Source organism: Lepus europaeus, chromosome 6 (assembly GCF_033115175.1).
Source record: "Lepus europaeus isolate LE1 chromosome 6, mLepTim1.pri, whole genome shotgun sequence".
Taxonomy (NCBI): domain Eukaryota; kingdom Metazoa; phylum Chordata; class Mammalia; order Lagomorpha; family Leporidae; genus Lepus; species Lepus europaeus.
In genome coordinates this window covers 14,724,638-14,748,353 of record NC_084832.1, presented here as the reverse complement: position 1 = coordinate 14,748,353, position 23,716 = coordinate 14,724,638, and the positions used below count along the sequence as shown (strand labels likewise).

Genomic DNA, 23,716 nt, shown 5'->3' with positions numbered 1-23,716 from the left:
CCATGTTTGTCAAATCACAAATAACAGAAAATAAATTTTTATACTAATTTAAAAAAAGAAAGACCATGTGAGACCATGTGAGACCAGCTGACCCATGCTGTTGTGCTGTGAATGTTTGAGTCCTCCCTAAATTCATTTGTTGACTCTTAATGCGGAAGTATTAAGAGGTGAGACCCTCGGGAGCTGGTTCCTTCATGAAGGTGAAGCACTCAGGAAGGGATCAATGCCCATGTAAAAGAGACCTCAGAAAGCGAGCTAGCCCCTTACACCATGTGAGCACACAACAAGGCACCAGTTAGGACACTAAATCACCGGACACTAAATCTGCTGATGCCTTGATCTCTGGCTTCTTATCCTCTAGAAGTGTGGGAAATACATTTCTATTGTTTATAAACCATCCAGTTTATAATACTTTTGTTATAGCAGCCTGGATGGGCTAAGACGAAAATTGATGTAGGAGAATGGCAGTGTTTCTATAATAAGCACCTAAAAATGTGGCGGAAGCTTTGGAAATGAGTAATGGGTAGAGGCTGAAGGGTTTTGGAGTGCATGCCAGCAAAGGACCACATAAACACGTAAGATGTTGCAGAAAGCTCAGAACAAGGGAGCTATTAGAGGAAGCCCCATCTGCCTATAGAACATCTGGGTAGTTGTGAACAGAAATTTCGTAGAAATATGGACAGTAAAGGCCACTCTGATGAGGTCTCACATGGAAATGAAGAAAATAGCATTGGAAACTGGAGGAAGGCAATCCTTAAAGTCAACTGAAAATAGATCTTTATAAAGAGTGGGAATAGGAGAGGGAGGAGGAAGAAGTGTGGGAGCATGCGCGGGGCGGGGGGGGTACAGTGGGAAGCGTCACTATGCTCCTAAATCTGTGTATGTGAAATACATGAAACTTGTATGCCCTAAGTAAAAAATAATAACAAAGAACATCAAATAACACAGGAAAGACCAGGCAGAAGAATCTTCCAAATGAGCCCTGGCCAACCTAACAAGCCAAAGAGTCATGAAGTAACTTTTGGGGTGGCTTGTGACAGAGTTTTAGCAAGTGAGTGGTGAAAGTACACTTCCTCTCCAAGGGTGATGCATAACCATGCCTAAGTCTCTCCTATGTAACTGCTACCACGGGAGCAATGCACGGACCCAAGCGCCAAATTAGCCGGGAATTTCTAGTGAGTTGACAGCTTTTTCAAGTCACAATAGGACTTTGAACATGGGCTTGGTTTCAGGAAATTGAGGTCAGAACCTGTCAACATTTACACCTCCAGCCCAGGGCCACTGTCCTCCCTTTTCTCTTTCCCACTCTGGGATGTCATCATTCCACTAGTCCTCTGTTTCTTCCCTTGTAATAACTTTATTACCAGAGCCTATCCTGAAGATGGGCCTCAAACATTGCTGCTACTGCAAAAGTTTCCTCTGAACTCTGACTCCTAGGGTATTGTCAGTTGAATTTTGTCCCCCAAAAATTCATGTATTGAAATTACAACCCCAAGTACCACAGAAAGAGATCTTATTTGGAAATAGATCATTGAAGATGTACTCACTCATGATGAGGTCATACTGAAGTAAGGTGAGCCCCTCATCCAGCCTGTATGGTACCCTCAGAGAAAGGAGAAATTTGGGCAGATTCACACAGAGTGAAAGCTGTGTGAAGATAAGGTGCTGATAAGATCAATAAAGACAAAGAATGATGCTCTGATTAGCCAAGGATTGCTGAAATTTTCCAGCAAATCACCAGCATCTAAGAGAGAGGCATAGAATGGATTCTCCCACAGCACCAGAGGCATAGAATGGATTCTCCCACAGCACCAGAGGCATAGAATGGATTCTCCCACAGTATGCACCTGCCAACGCCTTGGTACCAGACTTCCGGCCTCTAGACAGGAGAAGTGCCCTAGTTGTCTGCTATTGAAGTGACCTAGTACGTGGTGCTTTGTTATAGCAACCTTAGCAAACTAATCCACAAGGCAAAGTGTTGAGATCCCAATTCCTTACCACCCAGGAGAGCATTGATTTCTTTACATAAATTACTTCAATCTCTTTCCCTAAGGCTCTGGCTCACTAGACAGTCTAAAATAAAAGGACCTTCCAAAACTCTTCCCAGAGAAATGCCTATGGATTTAGCCACACACATAAATTACTTCCCTTACAAAAGAGTAACTCGACTCCAAGATACCTAAAAGACTCTTGTAGACACAAAAATAATAATAATGGTATGAGTGCTCTTAATTTTTACAGCAACAAATCCTGCTTTACATCAAATTGGGTTATATGCTTCATACATTTGTTTTGTTTGTAGATTCTTTGGCTCTGAAATCCTGAAGGAAGAAATCTTAACATATGCATTTAATTATGCCAAACTTGAATGGCACTTTTGGCAAATCTGATAGCTGTGAGCAAATTACTTCTTGTTTTAGCACTCATTTGCACCATGCATATATTGATATTGGAAAGACATACCTAGTAAACAAGAAAGAACATAAACAAATAAATTAAGAATTTGACACAAGAAGCTATTTTTTAAAAAGCAAGGCAATGCAAAAAGAAAAAATAATAAAAACATGAAATAATAAATTATAAAAGACATAAATCATAATTAATAAACATATGCAAGAGCTATGATTTCCTTTAATAAAAATAAAGCACTAATTTGGCTAAATGTTTTAAACATTTATTTATTTATTTTAAAGGCAGAGTAAGAGCGAGGGAGGGACAGAGAGAAATATACCCCTGATTCACTCCCCAAATACCCACAGCAGCCAGGGGTAGGCTGTCCAAAGCCAGGAGCCAGGAATTCCAGCTGAGTCACCCACTTGGGTAGCAGGGACTCAAGTACTTCCCAGGCACATTAGTAGAGCTGGATCAGAAGCAGAGTAGCCAGGAATCAAGCCAGTGCTCTGACATGGGATGCAAGTGCCCCAAGCTGGGGTTTAAATCGCTGTGCTGTAGCATCTGCCCCTAATTTGGGTTTTTTTTTTTTAATAAAAGGAAAAAGAGGAAAGAAAGAAAAAAAGAGAATTGGAACCACAGACACAGAAAAAAAATAAAGACTTTAAAGTCTTTAGTTAGTGCTTAACTCTCTATTGTCAAGGTAAATTTTAAAACATGGGTGAATCCCAGTTAGAATAGCTTACATACAGAAATCAACTAACAACAGATGCTGGCGAGGTTGTGGGGAACAGGCACACTAATTCACTGTTGGTGGAAATGCACACTGGTAAAACCGCTATGGAAGACAGTTTGGAGATTCCTCAGAAACCTGAATATAGCCCTACCACATGACCCAGCCATCCCACTCCTCGGAATTTACCCAAGGGAAATTAAATTGGCAGATAAAAGAGCTGTCTGCACCTAAATATTTATTGCATCTCAATTCACGATAGCTAAGACATGGAAACCACCTAAATGCCCATCAACTGAAGACTGGATAAAGGAATTATGGGATATGTACTCTATAGAATACTACACAGTGGTTAAAAAAAATGAAACTCAGTCATTTGCAACAAAATGGAGGAATCTGGAAAACATCATGCTGAGTGAAAAAGCCAGTCCCAAAGGGACAAATATCATATGTTCTCCCTGATCTTTGACAACTAACTGAGCACCTAAAAGGAAACCTGTAGAAGTGAAACTGACACTTTGAAAAACATGATCAGCCCTTGTCCTGTAGGGGAACAACTTACTACTTTATACCTTTTACTATTTTTTTGTTCTACTTAATACTATTGGTTGACCTCTTTAATCAACACACAATTATTCTTAGGAGTTTAAAGTTAACTGAAAATTAATCCCTCTTAAAAATAAGAATGGTAATAAGAGAGGGAGGTGATGTACAGTTCAGCACACACTCACTTGGTCTTACCCCTAAAGGTAGAGCTAGAAACATGCCATGAGACTCCAAATCCCATTATGTTGGCATGTACCAATGCCATCTTACTAGTTAAAGTGATCAGTTTCAGTTCATAATTGATCACAAAGATAGGATTAAGTGTCAAAGGGATCACATAAATAAGACCAAAAATGTCCGCTAATAAAAATTGATAGAATTAAAAAGGAGAGAACAACCCAACATGGGAAGCAGGATACACAGCAGACTCAGAGAATGGCAAATGCCCTAAACAGCACTCTGGCCTCAAAATTAGCCCTTAAGGCATTCCAATCTGGCTAAAAAGTCCATGAGAGTTTCTCATGTATGGAAAGCCAAGACACTGTGTCAAATAATAACCTAAATGAAAGATCTCTGTGAGTGAGATCCCAATGGAAAGAATGGGCCATCAAATGAGGTACCTTTCTCTGAAGGGAGGAGAGAACTTCCACTTTGATTATGGCCTTGTCTAAATAAGGTCGGAGTGTGTGAATTCAAGAGGCTTCCATAGCCTCAGCAGCTCATGACAAGAGTCTCGAGTGATTACTACTGTCATAAATAAGAATACCAATTGTTAAATCGACAACAGGATTCACTTTGCACCTACTCCCCATGTAGGATCTCTGTCCTTAATGTGTTGCACTACACAAATTAACAGTAAAACTAGTACTCAAACAGTACTTCATACTTTGTGTGTCTTTGTGGGTGCAATCTGTTGAAATCTTTACTTAGTTATACTAAGTTGATCTTCTGTATATAAAGATAATTAAAAATTAATCTTAGTGAAAAATGGGTGGGAGAGGGAGTAGGAGATGGGATGGATTGCAGGTGGGAGGGTGGATATGGGGGGAAAAACTGCTATAATCCAAAAGTTGTACTTTCAAAATTTGTATTTATTAAATAAAAGTTTTCTTAAAAAAATAAAAACTAATAAAAAAAGAAAACATTGGTGAAGTGTGTGCACACATGAGAAACTGAAGTTACCAAAACTGATGTTGTTACAGATAGAAATATTGCATTTACAACACCATATCATTGAGTAAGCTAATTTTTGTGGGGATCGAACTGACTCTTCCTGGAAAAAGCGCCAATCCTGGGGGTTTCCAAGGAGAATTCTTTACCATTTTCAAAGGTTGAATTCCAATAGTATTTTTACCTTTCAAGAGAATACGGTAGGAACATTTTTGAATTATGTTTTTTGTAAAAGATTTATTTATTTGAAAGGCAGTTACAGAGAGAGGGAGAGAAGGAGAGGGAATCTTCCATCTGCTGGTTCACTCCCCAAATGTCCACAGCAGCCAGGGCTAAACCTGTCTGAAACCAGGGGCTTCTTCTGGGTCTCCCATATGGGTGCAGGGGCCCAAGCACTTGGGCCATCTTCTACTGCTTTCCCAGGTGCATTAGCAGGGAGCTGGATCAGAAGTGGAGCAGCCAGGATTTGAACTGGCCCCAATATGGGATGCCAGCACTGCAGGCAGCTACTTAACCTGCTGAGCCACAGCACCAGCCCCTAAATCATCTTTTATTTTTTAAAAATATTTCTTTTTATTTATTTGAAAGAGTTACAGAGAGAGGTAGAGACAGAGACAGAGGTCTTCCATCCGCTGGTTCACTCCCCAGATTGCCGCAACAGCCAGAGCTGCACTGATCCGAAACCAGGAGCCGGGAGCTTCTTCCAGGTTTCCTACATGGGTGCAGGGGCCCAAGGACTTGGGCCATCTTCTACTGCTTTCCTAGGTCATAGCAGAGAGATGGATCGGAAGAGGAGCAGCCAGGACTAGAACCGGCGCCCATATAGGATGCTGGCACTGCAGGCTGGGGCTTTAACCCACTGCGCCACAGTGCTGACCCTCCTAAATCATCTTTAAAAAGAAAAAAAAAAAGAAAAAAAAAGACTTCTACTTTTGACCATAGTGAAGTAACACTGCACATAGCTATCACCTCTTCTAACTTAAAACTAGAAAAGGAAGGAGACAAAATACATAACAATAGTTTTCAAGACACTGGACAGAAAGCTTGGAAAGGCATTGGTCCATGGCAGCAGGGGAGAAAATTAAATGAGCCTGGAGGTGGCCTCGCTTCCAGCCGGGAGAAAGTCCCCAGCTCCAGTGTAGGGAGAGTGAGACAGGTGGAACCCAGTGGCCTCCCTTAACTGAGGAGACAGCCCAGGGAGACCAAGGTGGTCAGAGCTTGTGGGAGCATGCACAGGGCTAAGGGGAGAAATTCAGTTTTAATCCACAGATACGCAAGTGTTGCAACACCAGACCTTTCTTTTCTTTGTCAGTGGCTTTCTCCCCACCCCCGTTAACTTCCCTCCTGCCCGCAACCCTCCCATCTCCCGCTCCCTCTCCCATTCCATTCACATCAAGATTCATTTTCAATTATCTTTTTATACAGAAGATCAATTCAGTATATATTAAGTAAAGATTTCAACAGTTTGCACCCACACAGAACATAAATTGTAAAATAATGTTTTAGTACAAGTTATAGCATTAATTCACATTGAACAACACATTTAGGACAGAGATCCTACATGAAGAGTAAGTGCACAGTGACTCCTGTTGTTGACTTAACAAACTGACACTCTTGTTTATGGCGTCAGTAATCTCCCTAGGCTCTTGTCATGAGTTGCCAAGGCTATGGAAGCCTTTTGAGTTCGCCAACTTCGATCTTATTTAGACAAGGTCATAGTCAAAGTGGAGGTTCAATCCTCCCTTCATGAAAGGTACCTCCTTCTTTGATGGCCCATTCTTTCCACTGAGATCTCACTCACAGAGATCTTTCATTTAGGTCCCTTTTTTTTTTTTTTTTTTGCCAGAGTGTCTTGGCTTTCCACGCCTAAAATACTCTCATGGTCTCTTCAGCCAGATCCGAATGCCTGAAGGGCTGATTCTGAGGCCAGAGTGCTGTTTAGGACATCTGCTATTCTATGAGTCTGCTGTGCAACACCAAATCTTGGCAACATTACCTTCTCTGCTCTGGTTCGCGTTTGCACTCTCCTTGCTAACAAATGTCCATGTGGATAGGGATCTAATTCTGGACTCCCTCTTCTATTGTTTTGATTTCCCTATCTTTGCATCAGTTCTCACTGACTCTGTGCCATAATTTTATAATAACTCTTGAATCAGGTGGCACTACCCTTCTACCTTTGTTCTTTGTCAGAGTCACTCTGCCTATTTTAGATCCTTTGCATAAAAATCTTAGAATCAGGCTGTATATTCCTATAAAAAATCATGCCAGGGCCAGAGTTGTGGTATAGCGGGTTAAAGCCACCACCTGCAATGCCAGCATCCTATATGGGCTCAAGACCCAGATGTCCCATCTGTAATCAGCTCCCTGCTGATGGCCTGGGGAAAGCAGAAGATGGCTCAAGTGCTTGGGCCTCTGCCATCCACTTGGAAGACCTGACTCCTGGATTTGGCCTGCCCAGCTCTGGCTGTTGTGACCATCTGGGAAGTGAACCAGTGGATGGAGGATCTCTCTCTCTCCCTCCCTCCCTCTCTCCCTCTCTCCATCTCTCCCTCTCTCCCTCTCTCCCTTTCTCTTTGTAAGTCTGACGTTCAAATAAGCAAACCTTTTTTTTAAATGATGCTGTTATTTGTTTGGGATTGTGTTAAATCTATAGGTAAATTTGGCAGGAACTGACATCCTAATATTGCATCTGGTGAGCCACATACACATTTATGGAGGTCTCCTTTAATTATGTTTCTCAGGAACATGGTATACTTTTCATGTCTTTTGTCATATTTATCTCTAAGTATTTAACATTTTTATTCTAATTTATTTTATGTCTCAGTTTGGGATTATTCATTCTTAGTTTAGAGAAATACAGTTAATTTTCATATATTGATCTTGTACAACTTTTCTATTAGTTCTATTAGTTCTAGTAGCTGTTTTGTACATTCTAAGAAGTTTTTACATAAATGACCATATCATTTGCAAACAAAGAGTTTTACTTTTTCCCTTCTAATCTACTGTGGTGCAATGAGAAGGCCATGCCAAGATGGCCGCTGGCAAGTGAGCATCAGTTACTCAGGAATGGCTTTGAAAACCACCTGGAAAACCACCTGGCAACCGAGCCTGCCTGTCAATGGGCTGTGATTGGTTAGGGCACAAACTGCCCCTTGACTGGATTGGCTGCTTTCGCTATATAAGCTGCTGTACCAACTGAAATAAACGAGTCTGCAGGCTGCTCGCCTCTGGCCCGCTTTCACCCTACTCTACTCCTGGGGTCTGTGTGGTGACTCTGTGCTTCTTGCCCCCTCCATGCTCCTCCTCTCAGAAAGAATCCACAGCAACAATCTAGTGCCTTTTTTTCTTGTCTGATTGCACTGGCTAGATCCCAACAAAATATTGAAAAGATGTGATGGCAGCAGACATGTGTCTTTTCCTTCTCTTAAGGAGAAACACTGAATCCTCTCCATCAACAGTGATGGTTAGGAGTGGGCATTCAGCTGGCTGATTAAGACAGCAGTTAGGATGCCCATGTCCCAGATTGTTAGAGTACAATACCTAGTTTTGGCTCCTGACTCCAGTTTCCTGCTAATACAGACCCTGGAAGGAAGCTGTGATTGATTACTAATTGGGTTCCTGTCATCCACTTGGGAGAGCTGGACTGAGTTCTTGGCTCCTAGTTTCAGCCTGACTCAGCCATTGCTGGCATTTGGGAAGTAATCCACTGGATGGGAGATGGCACTTGCTCTCTCTACTATCTCTCTCAGCCCCTCAAATAATTTTTTAAATGCTAGCTATATATGTTTTTCAAATGTGGGTACTTCAACAAGGTCATGGAGAGTAGATGGTTGGTGCAGTAATTGAGATGCCTCTTGGGATGCTCATATCCTGTTGGATGCATGGTTAAAGTCCCAGCTTCACTTGCTATCCAGCTTCATGAGAATGGGCATGGTGGAAAGGCAGCTGATGATGGCGCAAGTACCTATGGGAGACCTGAATGGAGTTCCTGCCTCCTGGTTGGGCCTGGACCAGCCTTGACTGTTGAGGGCATTTGGGGAGTAAAACAGCAGATGATGGATCTGTCTCTGACTCTCTCTGCCTCTCAAATAAAATGAAAATACATACATACATACAAAGTTTTTAAACTAAAAAAATTTTTTTTCATGGAAAAATGGAATTAAAGGATAAGTTTATTTGAGTATAAGAACTCAGAATCACCCCTTAAGGCTTCCTGGTCTGGCTGAAAAGCCCACAAGAGCATTTCAGGCATGGAAAGCCAAGACATTCTGGCAAAAAAAAAAATGTCCTACATGAAGAGTGTCGGTGAGTCAGACCCCAGTGGAAAGAAGTGGCCATCAAAAAAGAATTTACTTATTTCTGAAGGGAGGAGAGAACTTCCTCTTTGCTTATGGCCTTGTCTAAATACTGATGGAGTTTGTGGGTTTTCTCTAAACTAATCTGAAAAGATCTGCCTTTTAATTGGAGATTAAACATTATATTTAATGTGCTTCTTTATATGATTAGTTTTAATCTCCCATCTCGCTATTTGCTTTCTATTTGATCTATTAATTATTTCCTATTTCTGTTTTCCTCTTTATTTATCTTTATTACTTTTGCTCTTTTATTTGCTTATTAGCTATAGATCTTTGTTTTGTGATTTTAGCCATTACTTTAAGGATTTATAGTATGTATGTTTTTGGCTTATCACAATCTTTTTTATCTTTTATTTAATGAATATAAATTTCCAAAGTACAGCTTATGGATTACAATGGCTCCCCCCCCATAACTTCCCTCCCACCCACAACCCTCCCCTTTCCCGCTCGCTCTCCCCTTCCATTCACATCAAGATTCATTTTCAATTCTCTTTATATACAGAAAATCAATTTAGTATATATAATGCAAAGATTTCAACAGTTTGCCCTCACATAGCAACACAAAGTGAAAAATACTGTTGGAGTACTAGTTATAGCATTAAATAACAGTGTACAGCACATTAATGACAGAGATCCTACATGATATTTTTTTTAAAAAATTGATTAATTTTCTATGTAATTTCCAATTTAACCCCAAGGTTTTTTTTTTTTTTTCATTTTCAATTATCTTTATATACAGAAGATCGATTCAGTATATACTAAGTAAAGATTTCATCAGTTTGCACCCACTGTTTCAGTACTAGCTATATCATTACTTCACATTGGACAACCCATTAAGGACAGATCCCACATGGGACGTAAGTACACAGTGACTCTTTATGTTGATTTAACAATTTAACACTCTTGTTTATGGCGTCAGTAATCTCCCTAGGCTCTAGTCATGAGTTGCCGAGGCTATGGAAGCCTTTAGGGTTCGCCGACTTCAATCTTATTCCAACAGGGTCATAGTCAAAGTGGAAGTTCTCTCCTCCCTTCAGAGAAAGGTACTTCCTTCTTTGATGGCCCCGTTCTTTCCACTGGGATCACACTCGCTGAGATCTTTCATTTAGGATTTTTTTGTTGTTGTTGTTCCAGAGTGTCTGGCTTTCCATGCCTAAAATACTCTCATAGGCTCTTCAGCCAGATCCGAATGCCTTAAGGGCTGATTCTGAGGCCAGAGTGCTATTTAGGACATTTGCCATTCTATGAGTCTGCTGTGTCTCCCACTTCCCATATTGGATCATTCTCTCCCTTTTTGATTTTATCAGTTAGTATTAGCAGACATTAGTCTTGTTTGTGTGATCCCTTTGACTCTTAGACCTATCAGTGTGATCAATTGTGAACTGAAATTGATCACTTGGACTAGGGCTTATCACAATCTTTTTAAAAATAATCTTAATATTGTGCCACTTCAGAAGTGTTATGAGGACCTTGCAACAACAGACGCTTACATTTTTCCCTCTCCTGGACTGTGCTACTTCTCTCATATAGTTTTTTCTACCCATTCTTTAAAAAATGTACATTGTTAATATTTTTCCTTAAACTAGAAATTATATCCTGAAGAGATTTAAATAAGAGAGGATTTGGGCTACCTGCTGTAGCGTAGCAGGTAAAGCTGCCGCCTGCAGTGCTGGCATCCCATATGGGCACCAGTTCGACTTCTGGCTGCTCCACTTCCAATCTAGCTCTCTAGTGTGGCCTGAGAAAGCAATAGAAGATGGCCCAAGACTTTGGGCCCCTGAACCCATGTAGGAGACCCATAAAAGAAGCTCCTGGCTCCTGGCTTCAGATCAGTGCAGCTCTGGCCTTGCAGCCAATTGGGGAGTGAACCAGTGGACGGAAGACCTTTCTCTCTCTCTCTCTCTCTCTCTCTCTCCCCCTCCCCGCCTCTCCTTCTCTCTGTGTGTAACTCTGACTTTCAAATAAATAAATAAATCTGAAGAAGGGGGGGGGAGGAGGAGGGAGGATTGTTGTGTTTGCACCCACGTCGTCATCATGTCAGAGCTTTCTTCGCCTTTATGTAGGTCTCGGCTTCCATGTCCTCTCTGGCAGCATTGCCCTTCTGCTTGAAGGACTCCCTTTCACATTCCTTGAAGGTGAAGTCGGCAGCTCATGAAGTCTTTCAGCTTTGGCTTGTCTCAAAAATGCTTCATTTTGCCTTCATTCATGAAAAACTATTTTCTGGGGATAAAATTCCAAAGTGAAATCTGTTTTGCTCTTTCACTGCTTTATTGTTGTTGCTCCACCAAATCCACCACTTTGTTTCTGAGGACGATATGCTGATGTCTTTGTTCTTCCGTGCATAAAACGTCATCCTCTGCCCTCTGATTGCTTTCAGGATTGTCTCTTTATCATCTGTTCTGTACCTTTTATGATGCTTCTTAATATAGTTTTCATGTTTCTCATGCTTGGAGTTTAGTGAGCAACTTGAATCTCTAGTTTAGTAGTTTGCATCAAATTTGGAAATTTTTCAGCCATTTTTCTTTAAATATTTACACACAAACACACGCACAGACAGACACATAGACATTCCTATTTTTCCTTTAGAGACTCCAGGTGCATTACTATGAGTTTATGAAGTTGCCCCCCAGTTTGTTAACTGTCTGCTATCTTATTCCAGTCTGCACGTTCCTCAGCCTGCATTCTGTGCTGTCTTCAGACTCCTTAGGTTTGTCCTTGTGTTATCTCAAGTTAATTCCTCAGTGTCTGCCGAGGAGGTGGTCTCAGAGGTGGTCATTTCCATCTCCAGATATTTTGATTTGTATCTGTTTATCTTTCACAGGTCTCAATTTAACACATCCAATCCTTCCCTTAGCTCCTTGAACGTGTGGGACACAATTTCAACTATTTTAATGCTCTCGTCTGCTAAATTTAACATTTATGTCAGTTCAGGGTTAGTTTCAATTAATTGATTTTTTTTTCTCCTTATGGGTTAGATTTTCATGCTTCTCTACCTTATGAATTTACAACTTAGTAAAAAATATCCACTACATCATTATTTTAATAGGAGAAATGAAAATGATTTCTACCTCAGTCAATCATGGATTTAATAAATTACAACATGAAACACAAGCAGGTGATAAAGAGAATGAGGCTGCTCCATGTTTATATTTACAAAGGTGGAGATGTCTCCTACATGTAAGCTACAAAAAAAGCAAGTGTTGTAATAATGCAAAGTAAAATTAAGGAGCTTTAAAGTGCATATTCAAATTGCACTAGCATATGCATGCTTTTCTGCTGTTTAGATAAGAAATAATGAGTAGTTATTTATAAGAACAATACCTTCTAGGACTCAGAGCAAGATTAGAAAGACTACTGTGTTTTCATGGAGTATTTGTATTGTCTGAACTTTGTGCCTGTATTGTTTTAATTTTGCCTTTTGTTAACATTAATGATGTTTTTCCTGGGAAACTGGAGTTATGGGTCATTTCTGGTTTTTTTTTCTAAATTTTAATATATGAAACAACTACCTAACAATAGGAATAAAACCAGATTCTGTGGGGGCTGATATTTAGACAAGCTGGAGGGTTTTCTTTAAAAAGAGAAAAACATAGAAGCATCTTACTTTTGCAGATTTTTCAAAACCACAACCATGAGATGGGCTCTTCCTTCAGAAGGGCCTCAGCAAGCAAGGGATTTAGAAGTTCCTACTTCATTAGCTTCCTGACAAATCTGCAAAGATCTGTACAACTTCCGCTTCTTAGAGGTGAAATGGTAGCTAACCTTTTGTAAAGTAGAAAGTCTAGGAGTAAAGGAACAGAAGATAGAAAGGAAAAGACTAAGGATTCGGGTGGAGAAAGAAGGATATCCAGTGAATCCCTCCTCATGAAGGTGTGTGCTAGATACTTCCAAGCTTTATGTCATTTAATTTTCATAACATTCTCAGAATGATAATAAAAGATGCTTTACCATGCATGCTCTGTGTCAAACGCTGGTCTAAACCACTCAGGGAATCCTCCTAACCTATCCCATGAGACAGTCAGTACCATCATCATCACCACTATCAATAGGGGTATCATTATCATTCACATGGGAAAACTGAGGTACGAAAGAGCCTCAACTTGCCCAAGATGGTCAATGGCAAGACTAGACTCAAACACAGGCAATCTGGCCCAGCGCCTATGATCCTAACCCCTGCTCTGGTTTGGGTGGGATTTACCTGGGTGTCCCAAGGGCTCCTATATAGGAAGATTGGTCCTCAGGGTGGCAACACTGGGAGGTGGAAGAACTTTCAAGAGGTGAGACATTAGACTACTGGGAGCTCTGCCCTTGGGTGGAGTTGAGATGGTTCTCTTGAGACTCTGAGTTAGCTTTCATAAAAGCAACTTATTATAAAAGAGCAAATGGAGCACTTCCCAGTCTCAGGCTCCTTGCCCTGCCGTGTGATCTCTCTGTCCTGCACATGCTTCTGCTGTGAGGCATTGGTAATGATGTGACACAGTCAAGTGAGCCCTCACCAGAAGCCAAATCTACCAAACCACACAATCTGGAACCGCCAGCCTCTCCAACTGTGAGCCACATAAACCTCCCTGCTTTATAAAACTCTCAGCCTCAGGTATTTTGTTACAGGTGTGGAAAATGGACTGAGAAACCCCACTGTTCCACGGACTGTCCATTGTACTATTTTGCTAGCTCAGAACACGTGGGTGCCAGTTATGCAAAAAGCAGATTCAATGCAATAAGAGACTTGTACAAAAAACCCTCCCCCCCAAAATGAAAGAGGTCTCCTAATGATATTGTGAGTTCTCTGACACAAGAGTGTCCAACAAGTTCTGTGTAGCTCCTTGTGCAGGAAGACTACCCTATCTGAAAAGGCAGCCTTTCTCACACCCAGCACACTATTCTTGGCTCCCTTTCCTATTTTATTTCTTCTATATCACAAGTCACTTTCCGTTAAATTGCATGAGTTAGTTGCACATGGGTTTGCCATCAGTCTTCCTCTTCTAGAATATAAACCCCAGGAGAGCTGATTTTTTTTGTTCTGATTTGTTCACTGTTGCATTCTCAGTGTCTAACACATGACAGACAGTCAACAGATATTGGCTTAATGAGTGAATCACTTGAATGGGACCTCTAAGGTCCAAGCCAGTGCCCAGATTGGTGAGGTTCTACCTAGAGACTTCCTTCTTCTCCCTCCTACTCTCACTCCCCACCCTTGCCCAGGAAAATCACTTACCTGATTTTCAAGTCCTTCTTGGAAGGAAATGGGTGTTCATTATTGCACACCTGACATCTGGGAGGGTAATAACCCTGGCTGTGAAGATTGTCACGCCTGTGACACACATTGAGCACGAACCTTGGCCTGCCCAGAGCCTGTTGGCAAGGAGCTCTCTAGCAGTGATTGGCTATTAAATCTTAATCAGAGCCTTCTCCTGCAATCAAGAGCTTTGATTAACTCCATTCACAAGTCTGCAAGGTCAGAAATGGAGAGGCAGAAGGAGCAGAGAAATCAGAAGGTAACAATCATTTCCAACTCCACAGCTCATCCAGAGAGTCAGTTTCATCTCGTGGTAGTGCCTTTGTGGTTGCACGGCAGGCTGCTTGTTGTCCTGACATGGACCATCCCTCCTGGAGATGTGGCTGCTGTGAGGTCCCCTGTCCATCAACATTCCCAGAGAAGTTGTCACCAAGAGGACCCACTACAAAAAGCAAGTGCAGGTGTCCCTGGTCAGAGAAAGAGGATCCCTCCTTGACAGTCATGGGGGGGAACCAGCAGTCCTAGAGCCTGTAACCAAATGTCTGATAAATCCTTTCTCAAGGTGCACCTTGCTCCTAAAAATCAAAGCGTTGTTTTCAGCTTTCTTGGCAGAATCTTGATAGATCCTGGAAGCAGCTCTCTGCCTGCATCATCACACACAGGTAGAGACTGAAACTGTTTCCTCTTTCGCCTGCCCTGAGAGCCCAACACCATCTGGGACGATATCTCATTTCTGAACCTCACTAAGAAAACGAAACTATCCCTGGCTGAGGTTATTTTGTCACAAACATTTGGCAATTATTTAGTTTCATGTGATCTAATCAGTTCTCAAGTTCCTGTCACCTGCAAAGCACTCTGATGATAAGTGATGCCTCGTAAGAAATATAGAGCAGGTCCCCCTTCTCTCCAGGGGATACATCCCAAGACCACCAATGGATACATAATACTGTGGATAGCACCAAACCCTAGCTGTGCTCTGTGATCACCCATACATGCTCATTTATGATAAAATAATAATAATAATTCGTGGAGCTGAAATTGGGGCATAGTGGGTAAAGTCACTGCCTGCAATACCAGCATCCCATTCACGCACCAGTTCAAGTGCTGGCTGCTCTACTTCTGATCCAGCTCCCTGCTAATGGTCTGGGAAAAGCAGCAGAAAATGGTTCAAGTGTTGGGTCCCTGCCACCCATGTTGGAGACCTGGATGAAGCTCTTGACTCCTGGCTTGTATTTGGCTGAGCCCTAGCTATTGCGGCCATCTGGTAAGTGAACCGCCAGGTGAAAGATCTCTGTCTCTCCCTATCTCTCTCTCTGTAACTCTGACTTTGAAATAAATAAATAAATAGCTTTTTTAACAATTTAATTCATAAATTGGACAGTAAAAGAATAATATTAATAAGTGATATGAAAACAGAACAGTATAACAGTATAGTATAACGCAAGTCACTTAAAACTTACGAATTGCTTCTTTCTGGAAACTTCTATTTAATGTTTTAGGATCATGGCTGACCACAAGTAACTGAAACACATGAAGCAAAATTGCAGATAAGAGGGGACAACTGTAAAGCATTTCAGGAGGATGTCACCTGGTAAACATAGCACAAAGCAAAGCAGTGACTCAAGGGAGGTCAAGGTCAAGGGACTTGGGGGATGGCTGAGACCTACCTGATGGGAATCTGGAAGGCATCACAGAAAAGTAGCTTTGGAGATAAGCCCAAAAGGAGGCAAAAGATTTCAATAGGCAGAGATAGGGTGTATATCTAAAGTGTTCCTCTAAACTTCTCAAACTTTCATGCCTTTAAATTGTCCACTGAAATGTGTTGTGCTTAATTAATTCCATTTCAACCCCTTATTTGCCTCTTTTCTCCACCAAAGTTACAAGGAGATGGAGACGTTATGTTCCTGCTTCCACCCACTGGTTGGTCAAGGCATCATCCCAGCTTCCAGCAGAAGGACCATAATCAGGCTTAGGCACAAATCCCATTCCGATTTTTTTTGTAAAATAATAATAATAATAATAATAACCAGATTTGTTGAGGTGTTGCTGATAAAGAAGTTAAGCTTTCCCATTTGATGTTCTGATACGCCTATACACTGTAAAATGATGGTTTCTGGTCAAGGGGAACCAAGTTGCCGTTGGTTTCCTAGATTCTGTTCTTGACGTGTGGCCTGGAGGTGGACACAGCTCTTGCAGCCTGATGTTTTTATACCAATAATTAGCTTACACCAAGTCTTGCAAGTCTACTCAGGCTGGACACTTGCAGTTAGGTTCATCTGAAAGGCATCGATTATTAACTACAGCTCGCTGGGCTTGAAGCACAGGTCACACTGAGCATCTGGTTGGAATCAAGTCATACTTCATATTCAGTTTCCCAGCTGGGCTGAGTCACTACAAGGTCAAAGCCAGTGCCCTGTGCCAAACACTCCAGCCTGCAGTTGAGCTGTCTGGGAGACCCAGCCTGCTGTCGGGAGTTTGCTGCTTACTACAATGTATGCCCTAAGCCTGGGCGACATGAGAAAAGCTGAAAAGATGATGGCTGTTGTTCTCTGTGCATTTGTTAATGAGCTGTTCCACTGATGGTTGCACAAATGTTAATGGGCCTTCTCATTCCATTTGCAATGAAGGTAAGACTTGTTCAAACAACATACAACATTCTGTCTAGAACATACTACCAGGACTAAAGCCAAGCACATTAGCAGCAGTCCCTCCAATTGCAACCTGAGGATGCCCAAGGGTTTGTAAATCTATTTTCATGGAGCTGCAAATTCTGATTTTGGAAGGCAGGTAGAGAGTTCATGTCAGTGCTTCGATTAATCAATCTTATAATCAATCAGATCTCATTGTGCTTGCATTTGTGGTTTTTTTAAGATTTACTGACTTATTTGAAAAGCAGAATTACAGAGAAAGAGGGGGAGAGAGAGAGAGAGAGAGAGAGAGCAATCTTCCCTCTGTTGGTTCAGTCCCCCAAATGGCCACAATGACTGGTACTGCACCAGGACAAGATCAGGAGCCTGGAACTCCATCCAAGTACCGCATGGAGGCAGGGACCCAAGTACTTTGGGCCATCTTCTGCTGCTTTCTCAGGCACATTAACAGGGACCTGGATCAGAAGTGGCGCAGCCAGGACTTGAACTGGCATTCGAGATGCTGGTGCTGCAGGCAATAGTTTAACCTACTGTGCCACAACACCAACCCCTGCATTTATGTTTACAGTTATGTTGGGGATAAAGTAGAACTATCCAGCTTATGAGGATAATGAGATTAGTGTGTAAATGAAGTATTACCACTAAATGAGAATAAACTGTACCAAATCGACTCACTATGCAAATGGAGGTTTGTCATGGCTTGGGAAGAATAAAATGCCGGGAAATTTGATTAACCACACAGCCTACGGAGTTATAGGCATGGTAAACTTATTACCAATTTCAAGTGGTGAATAGCAATGTAGTTGTAGCAAACAACACCATCTCCCAGATCCAACTGATGTCAGCTTGCCAACTTCTGTGTCATTTTAATGAATTTCATTTTAATGAATCATTTGAGAATTTCATTTTAATGAATCATTTTAGAAGACCTATAAACATAAAAATGTCATCTCTAGCTTAATGTTTGTGTATATTTAAGCAAAATAATAGCGTTTTAAAATTACTTCAGTCAAAATATCAAAAATTGTATTATCCTTGTTCTCAGATGTAAGAAATAATGAAATCAACCTAATCTTTTAACATGAAGTGAACCAGCCTTTCTGGTTGCAGCCCCTTGTGGTGAGGATCTCTGGCCTACATCTGCAGTCATGAGGTCCGAGGGCCAGCTACCCTCTGTGCTGGTCTTCAGATACAAGGAGACAGCCACAGCCGTCTGGACAACAGACGGCCAACTGGACAACAGCCTTAAATGCCAGATCCCTGGAGGTCACTGAGCTGCCCACGCTGCAGTACAAGCTACTGGAAATCATTCTGCTTCTGGGACTGCAGCAGTTTGCTGGCCTGGTCATCTGTATCCTAGTGAAGAGCAGTGATCCCATACCTCAGATCCACATTGTCCACCAGTCCATCTCCAAAGCCCTGATGGCCCATAAACAGAAGCATGCGGGTGAGGCTTCCAGGAAGGAGACCAAAGCCACCCTCACCCAGTACGACCAGACCCTGCTGGTAGCCGACCCCCACCACTGGGAGTCCAGAGAGTTTGGGGGCCCTGGTGCCCATGCTCACTACCAGAAATCCTACCGATGAGCTCATCACCGGGCTCAGCTTTCAGCTTTATAACAAACAATGGCTGTGGAATTTTTAAGGTGAAAAAAGAATTTAAAAATATAGTGCAATGGGATAAGCCAACAAGCTAAGAGCCTTGACTAACTTCTCAAGCAATTCTGGTTTTTAAAAAATAATGTAATGAAAAAAGTAGAGAGGTTGCTAGGAGTTCAAATCCCAACTCTGCACCAGCAGGCTGAGAGAACTTGGACAAGCCACTTTCACTGCTCTGGGTCTCGGTTTTATCATCTGTGAAATAAGAAAATTTTAATTGCTATCTTTTTCAGATTCCTTTCAACTCTGAAGTTTTGATTCTGTGTTCCTCCTCTATTCTGTTAACTGTCGGTGTCTGGCTCACAGAAGCCTGCCCTCTTCTGGCCATAGTCTGGTGCTGCAATCCAGATGTCCACCAACTGTGAAGGTGGAGGTCCCACTGGGCTTCAAAGAAAAAGTCAAATAGTCTAGTTTGTTTCTTTCTTCCATCCTATCTCTCTTATGTTATCCCTTCAAAGACCATCCTAGTGGATTCAGAGAAATTCTGGAGATGTCTTTCCTGTTAGAAAATAGTCTGGCCCACACCCCGTCACCTACAACCCAGGATCCCACCCCCAGCTCATCATAGCTGACTGGCAAGTCCAGGGTAGCTAATCCTTCAGTTCTACTGCAGCCTGTGGCATGGCTTGGGTGGAAAAGAAGAGCTTCCAGGGGCAGACTCTGGCATATGCACTGGTCAAATTTTAAGCAAAGGAGGATGCTGAACCAGGGACACCCAGCTAAGCTGTTCTGAATTTCTGCACACCAGAAACTTTATGAGGTGATAAACACCTACTGAGTGATATCTCTAAGTCATGGGATAATTAGTTACACAGCAATACGTATTCAATATGAATGACAACGCAATAATGGCACACTCTGGGGAAGTTAGGGAACATTTGGGACCCTACAAGGGCTCTTAGTATCATACCCCTCAAGAGACAAGCCCCACTGGCATACACTAAGGAAAACATCCAGCATGGAGACAACTTTGATGAGGAAGTATATTTTGGCAATGCTTTAACCAACTAGTAGGTAAACATATTGCAGAATCATGACATAAGGAATTAGTCAAGAGAAACAACAAAAAAAATTCTCAATCCATACATAAAATGCTTATCAGACATAATGAGGAGGCACACTAAGATAAGGGCAACACAGCTACAATGAAGTGTCTATGTTCATGGGTGCTTTCGGGGGGCTGGGGCAGGGGGTGTCCACGTGTGAGGACAGGAGATATCCAGAAACCAATACAGAGAAAGTTGAGGCTGAGGAAGTTGCAAAAATGTAGACCTGGACTCTAGGTAGGGTAAGTCCAGCTTGCTGTGCCCAAAGGCACATGGTGGCCATGCTTGCTTGGGACAGACATCAACGTCCAGGGAGGTTTTTTTCTGAAAGGTGAGATGACAACATCTGGCCAGGGACCATGCACTTAGGCAATCATTCCATGAACAAACACCCAATGTGTTCTTAGAGCAATGAGGAGAAGAACACAACTTGGGAAAATTTAAACTCCCTTCTCCAATAAAAGAAGGCTTTGGATCATGTGGGTGATCCTGCGCCTGGCTGGGAGACTGCCTGCCTAGCACATGCAGGAGATTAGGAGGGCATGGCACACCATGTCTCCCGGGATGGCCCGACTGCTGCCAGGCAGCAGGAGCTGCAGGCACATTTCCCCCACCCCTGCTCCCTGTTGAAAGGCCTTGTAATTACCAATCAGGTAAACAGCTCCTGGTGGGGCCCAGGCCCATTAGGATCACCTGGAAAGCTACGTAGGCTACATGACCTTCAAGCTGATTGGAGAAGCATAGCAGTGCCAATACTGGCTTAACCCTATAGAATTCATGTTGCCCTGAACCAGCTACGCCCCCTCTGCCTGCCCTTTAAAAAGTGGGCTTGATTGTTAATAAGAGGACGTGTTCACCAAAACTCGCTTCCGGTGCTTCTTGTCATAGAAGGCCATCGCCCCACCATCCCGGCAGTGGTGAGGCCGAGGCCACAGGATCAAACTTCTGGTTCAGGAGAGAAGTTGAGGCCGTACATGGATTGGATATTCTTGGCAGGACTAAAGGGAGGTCTGGACCTCAAGAAACAGACGCATGCATATGGCTTAGCCAAGCACATCGCTGCTCCAGGGGTGAGGCTGGAGAGGAAATGGCTGGCAGACAGTTGCGATAACTATTTTCCTGCCAGAGTTGCTACAAATAAGCCATTACGCCAAATATTAGTTGGCCTCCATACAGTGTAAACAATAGGGAGGCGATTTCATCTGCAGATCTCTGGAAAATTCTTGTAGCCACTCTAGAGACAAAAGCTGTATGCCCACCCAAATTTGGTTTGGATGTCAAGAATAGTGATGCCATACACACGCCAAGAGGGCATGAAAAGGTCTCTTACATTGGGAGGCTTTCTGGGCTGAGCAGGGTGGGCCTTCCAAGTTGGCCCAAGAGTAGCCTCAGAGGGCCAGAAGGGAGATACGGTTTTTATTGTAGCAGGAAATGGGGCTGGAGTGAGGAGCTGGCTGGATCCTCCGGCCAGCACCAAGGGAGGGAACGCTGGGCTTTCTCATCGGATTGCCTGGATGTAGGGTTCAAGGGTAGAGGGTGAGCTGCAGCTTAAAAACTGTCAACAGTGACACATCAAAACACAGACTCATTATTATAATTCTTAACTAGTAACGTTATGCATTTCTTTATTAAATTTTATATTTTCCAAAGAATTGTGTGTTTTAATACATTTTTGTTTTTATTGGACACATAGCAATTACACATACATGTAAGGTACAATGACACATTCCACACATGTATGCATTGTGCAAGAATCAAGTCAGGCATAGCTTTCCCCTTAGGCACTAATCATTCCTTCATGTTGGGAACATTAAGAAGCTTCTCTATTAGCTGCTTTGAAATAGTCAGTGAATTGTTGTCAGCCATAACCAGATCCCGCTAGAGAACACTGGAGGTTTTCCTCCTAACCATACCATACCAGACCCATTAACCATCCAGACTGCTATTTTTTGGAGTAAATTTGGTTTAAATGACTAACCAGGGAACTTCAATCAAATTTTCCTATAAAAATGCCTTTTTATTTGATATCATTTGTTATCAATTTTTCAAAGTCCAACGATATGTCTTAGAATCCGTACTCTCATGGATATGCACAATCACATCCTGAATCTATTTTATGACCAGTTTACTAGTCATATCAGAACGCCAAATGGTAATATGATTATTTTTGCCATAGTCAACTTCAGCAGATGCTGTTTAGCTACAGTGTAATGAAGCATTGTCAACCCAAGAGGTGACTCGGGAGTATGTGGAGGATTCTTATGCTCCATTCAGAAGAGAGCAGCACCAGCAACACCATATGTCAATCATAAAAATTAATAATCCAGCGTCTTTATGGTTCATGTTGTCTTGTGACAGTCTCCCTGTATGAGAATGCAAGCTGGATGGGAACAGAGATTGTTCTAGTTTGCTCACCAATGTACCTGTCAGGAGACAGTGTTGGGCACACAGTAGGCATTCATGAATGAATGAATGAGCATACAAATAGTTGATATCCAGAGTAGCTAAGAAGAGCCAGGATGTGGAGAAAGGCATTTAGCCTAGCAGTTAAAGCACCAGTTCATAGGGTTGAGCACTGTGATGCAATAGGTTAAGCCACCACTTGGAATCCCACATCACATATAGGAATACCTAGAAGAAAGTCCTTCCCCCACTTTCTATCTAGCTTCTTGCTAATGTGCTAGGGAAGTAGCCAATAATGGCCCAGGAACTTAGGATTCCACTACCCATGTGGGGGACCCAGAGGGAGTTCCTGCCTCCTGGTTTTGACCTGGTCCATCCGGGGCTATTGCTAGCATTTGGGGAGTGAACCAGCAAATGAAAGATTCTCTCTCTCTCTCTCTGTATGTGTGTGTGTTTCTCTCTCTGTGTGTCACTCTGTATTTCAAATAAATAAATAAAACCTTATTACAAAAAAGACACTTGGTAAGACACCTGTGATACTTGTGTCCCGGATCGGAGTGCCTGGGTTGGCACCTGACTCTGGCTCCTGATTCCAGCTTCCTGATAATTCAAACCCTGGGATGCAGTGGTAATGGCTGAAGTAACTGGGCTCCCACTACTATGGTAGAGACCTGGATTGAGTTCCCACATTCTGGCTTTGGTCCTGGCCCAGCCTGAGCCACTGTGGGCATTTGGAGAATGAATCAGTATATTGGAGAACCCTGTGTGTTCTGTGTGTGTGTGTGTGTAATAAATTGCAATTTAAAGAAAGAAATTTTCTTCATTTTTAAGACTTTATTTTTAAAAAAATGTTTACAAAGGGCCAGTCCTGTATCTCACCGTAGTAACTCTTGAACCCACATCACTTTTAGATGTTAAAGGCCACACTCTTCACTGTTATACTCACGATATCAAGAGCTGAACACTCAGACAGGGAAGAACCTGCTCTCACCACTCCTCTTCCTGGGAAGTCACCTGGGAGTGACTGTGTGAGGGCATCCTGTTTGGCTGCTCTTGGTCATTTGGGCCAAGCAGCCCTGATGCTGACCGTGCTGCTGACAGGCAAGTGTGACCCCTGAGCAAGGTGTCAGCTGTCGCGCAGAGTCAAATGTGAACACCTAGGATCACACCTGCAAAAATGGCTTCCAGCTGGGTATGAACACACACAACCATTTCTGATCAAAACGTCATTTCCATTAGACAAAACAGTCACATTTTCAAATTCTTCATGAAAAATAAGCATAATGAAGTCTAACTGAAAAACGGGACATGGTTGAAGATATGTGCATAAAGGATGCCAAAAAGGGGATAGCAAAGCTTTTTTCAAAGGCTACTATTAATTAGCGGGGAGTTAGAGGTGGCAGGGGACAGGAATAAGTGGAGAGCACACTGGAGAAGTTTGTTTTTCATTTTGCATGATTCTGAGTCGCTTTGATTTTTTAATATAAACATGGAGCTTTTTAAATTTCAAAATTAGTTGTAATCACAAT

The 23,716-nt window shown here is 42.3% G+C and overlaps 1 protein-coding gene across 1 annotated transcript in view; it reads left to right on the top strand.

Moving 5' to 3' along the window:
- LOC133762038 (small ribosomal subunit protein uS9-like) overlaps nucleotides 1-18,666 on the top strand; it is a 98,552-nt gene extending 79,886 nt beyond the window's left edge. Inside the window, exon 2 of the mRNA XM_062195155.1 lies at nucleotides 18,269-18,666. Within this exon, the coding sequence (XP_062051139.1) occupies nucleotides 18,269-18,666 (398 nt within the window). The remainder of the gene's footprint in view (nucleotides 1-18,268) is intronic.
- The last annotated feature ends 5,050 nt before the right edge of the window (nucleotides 18,667-23,716 follow it).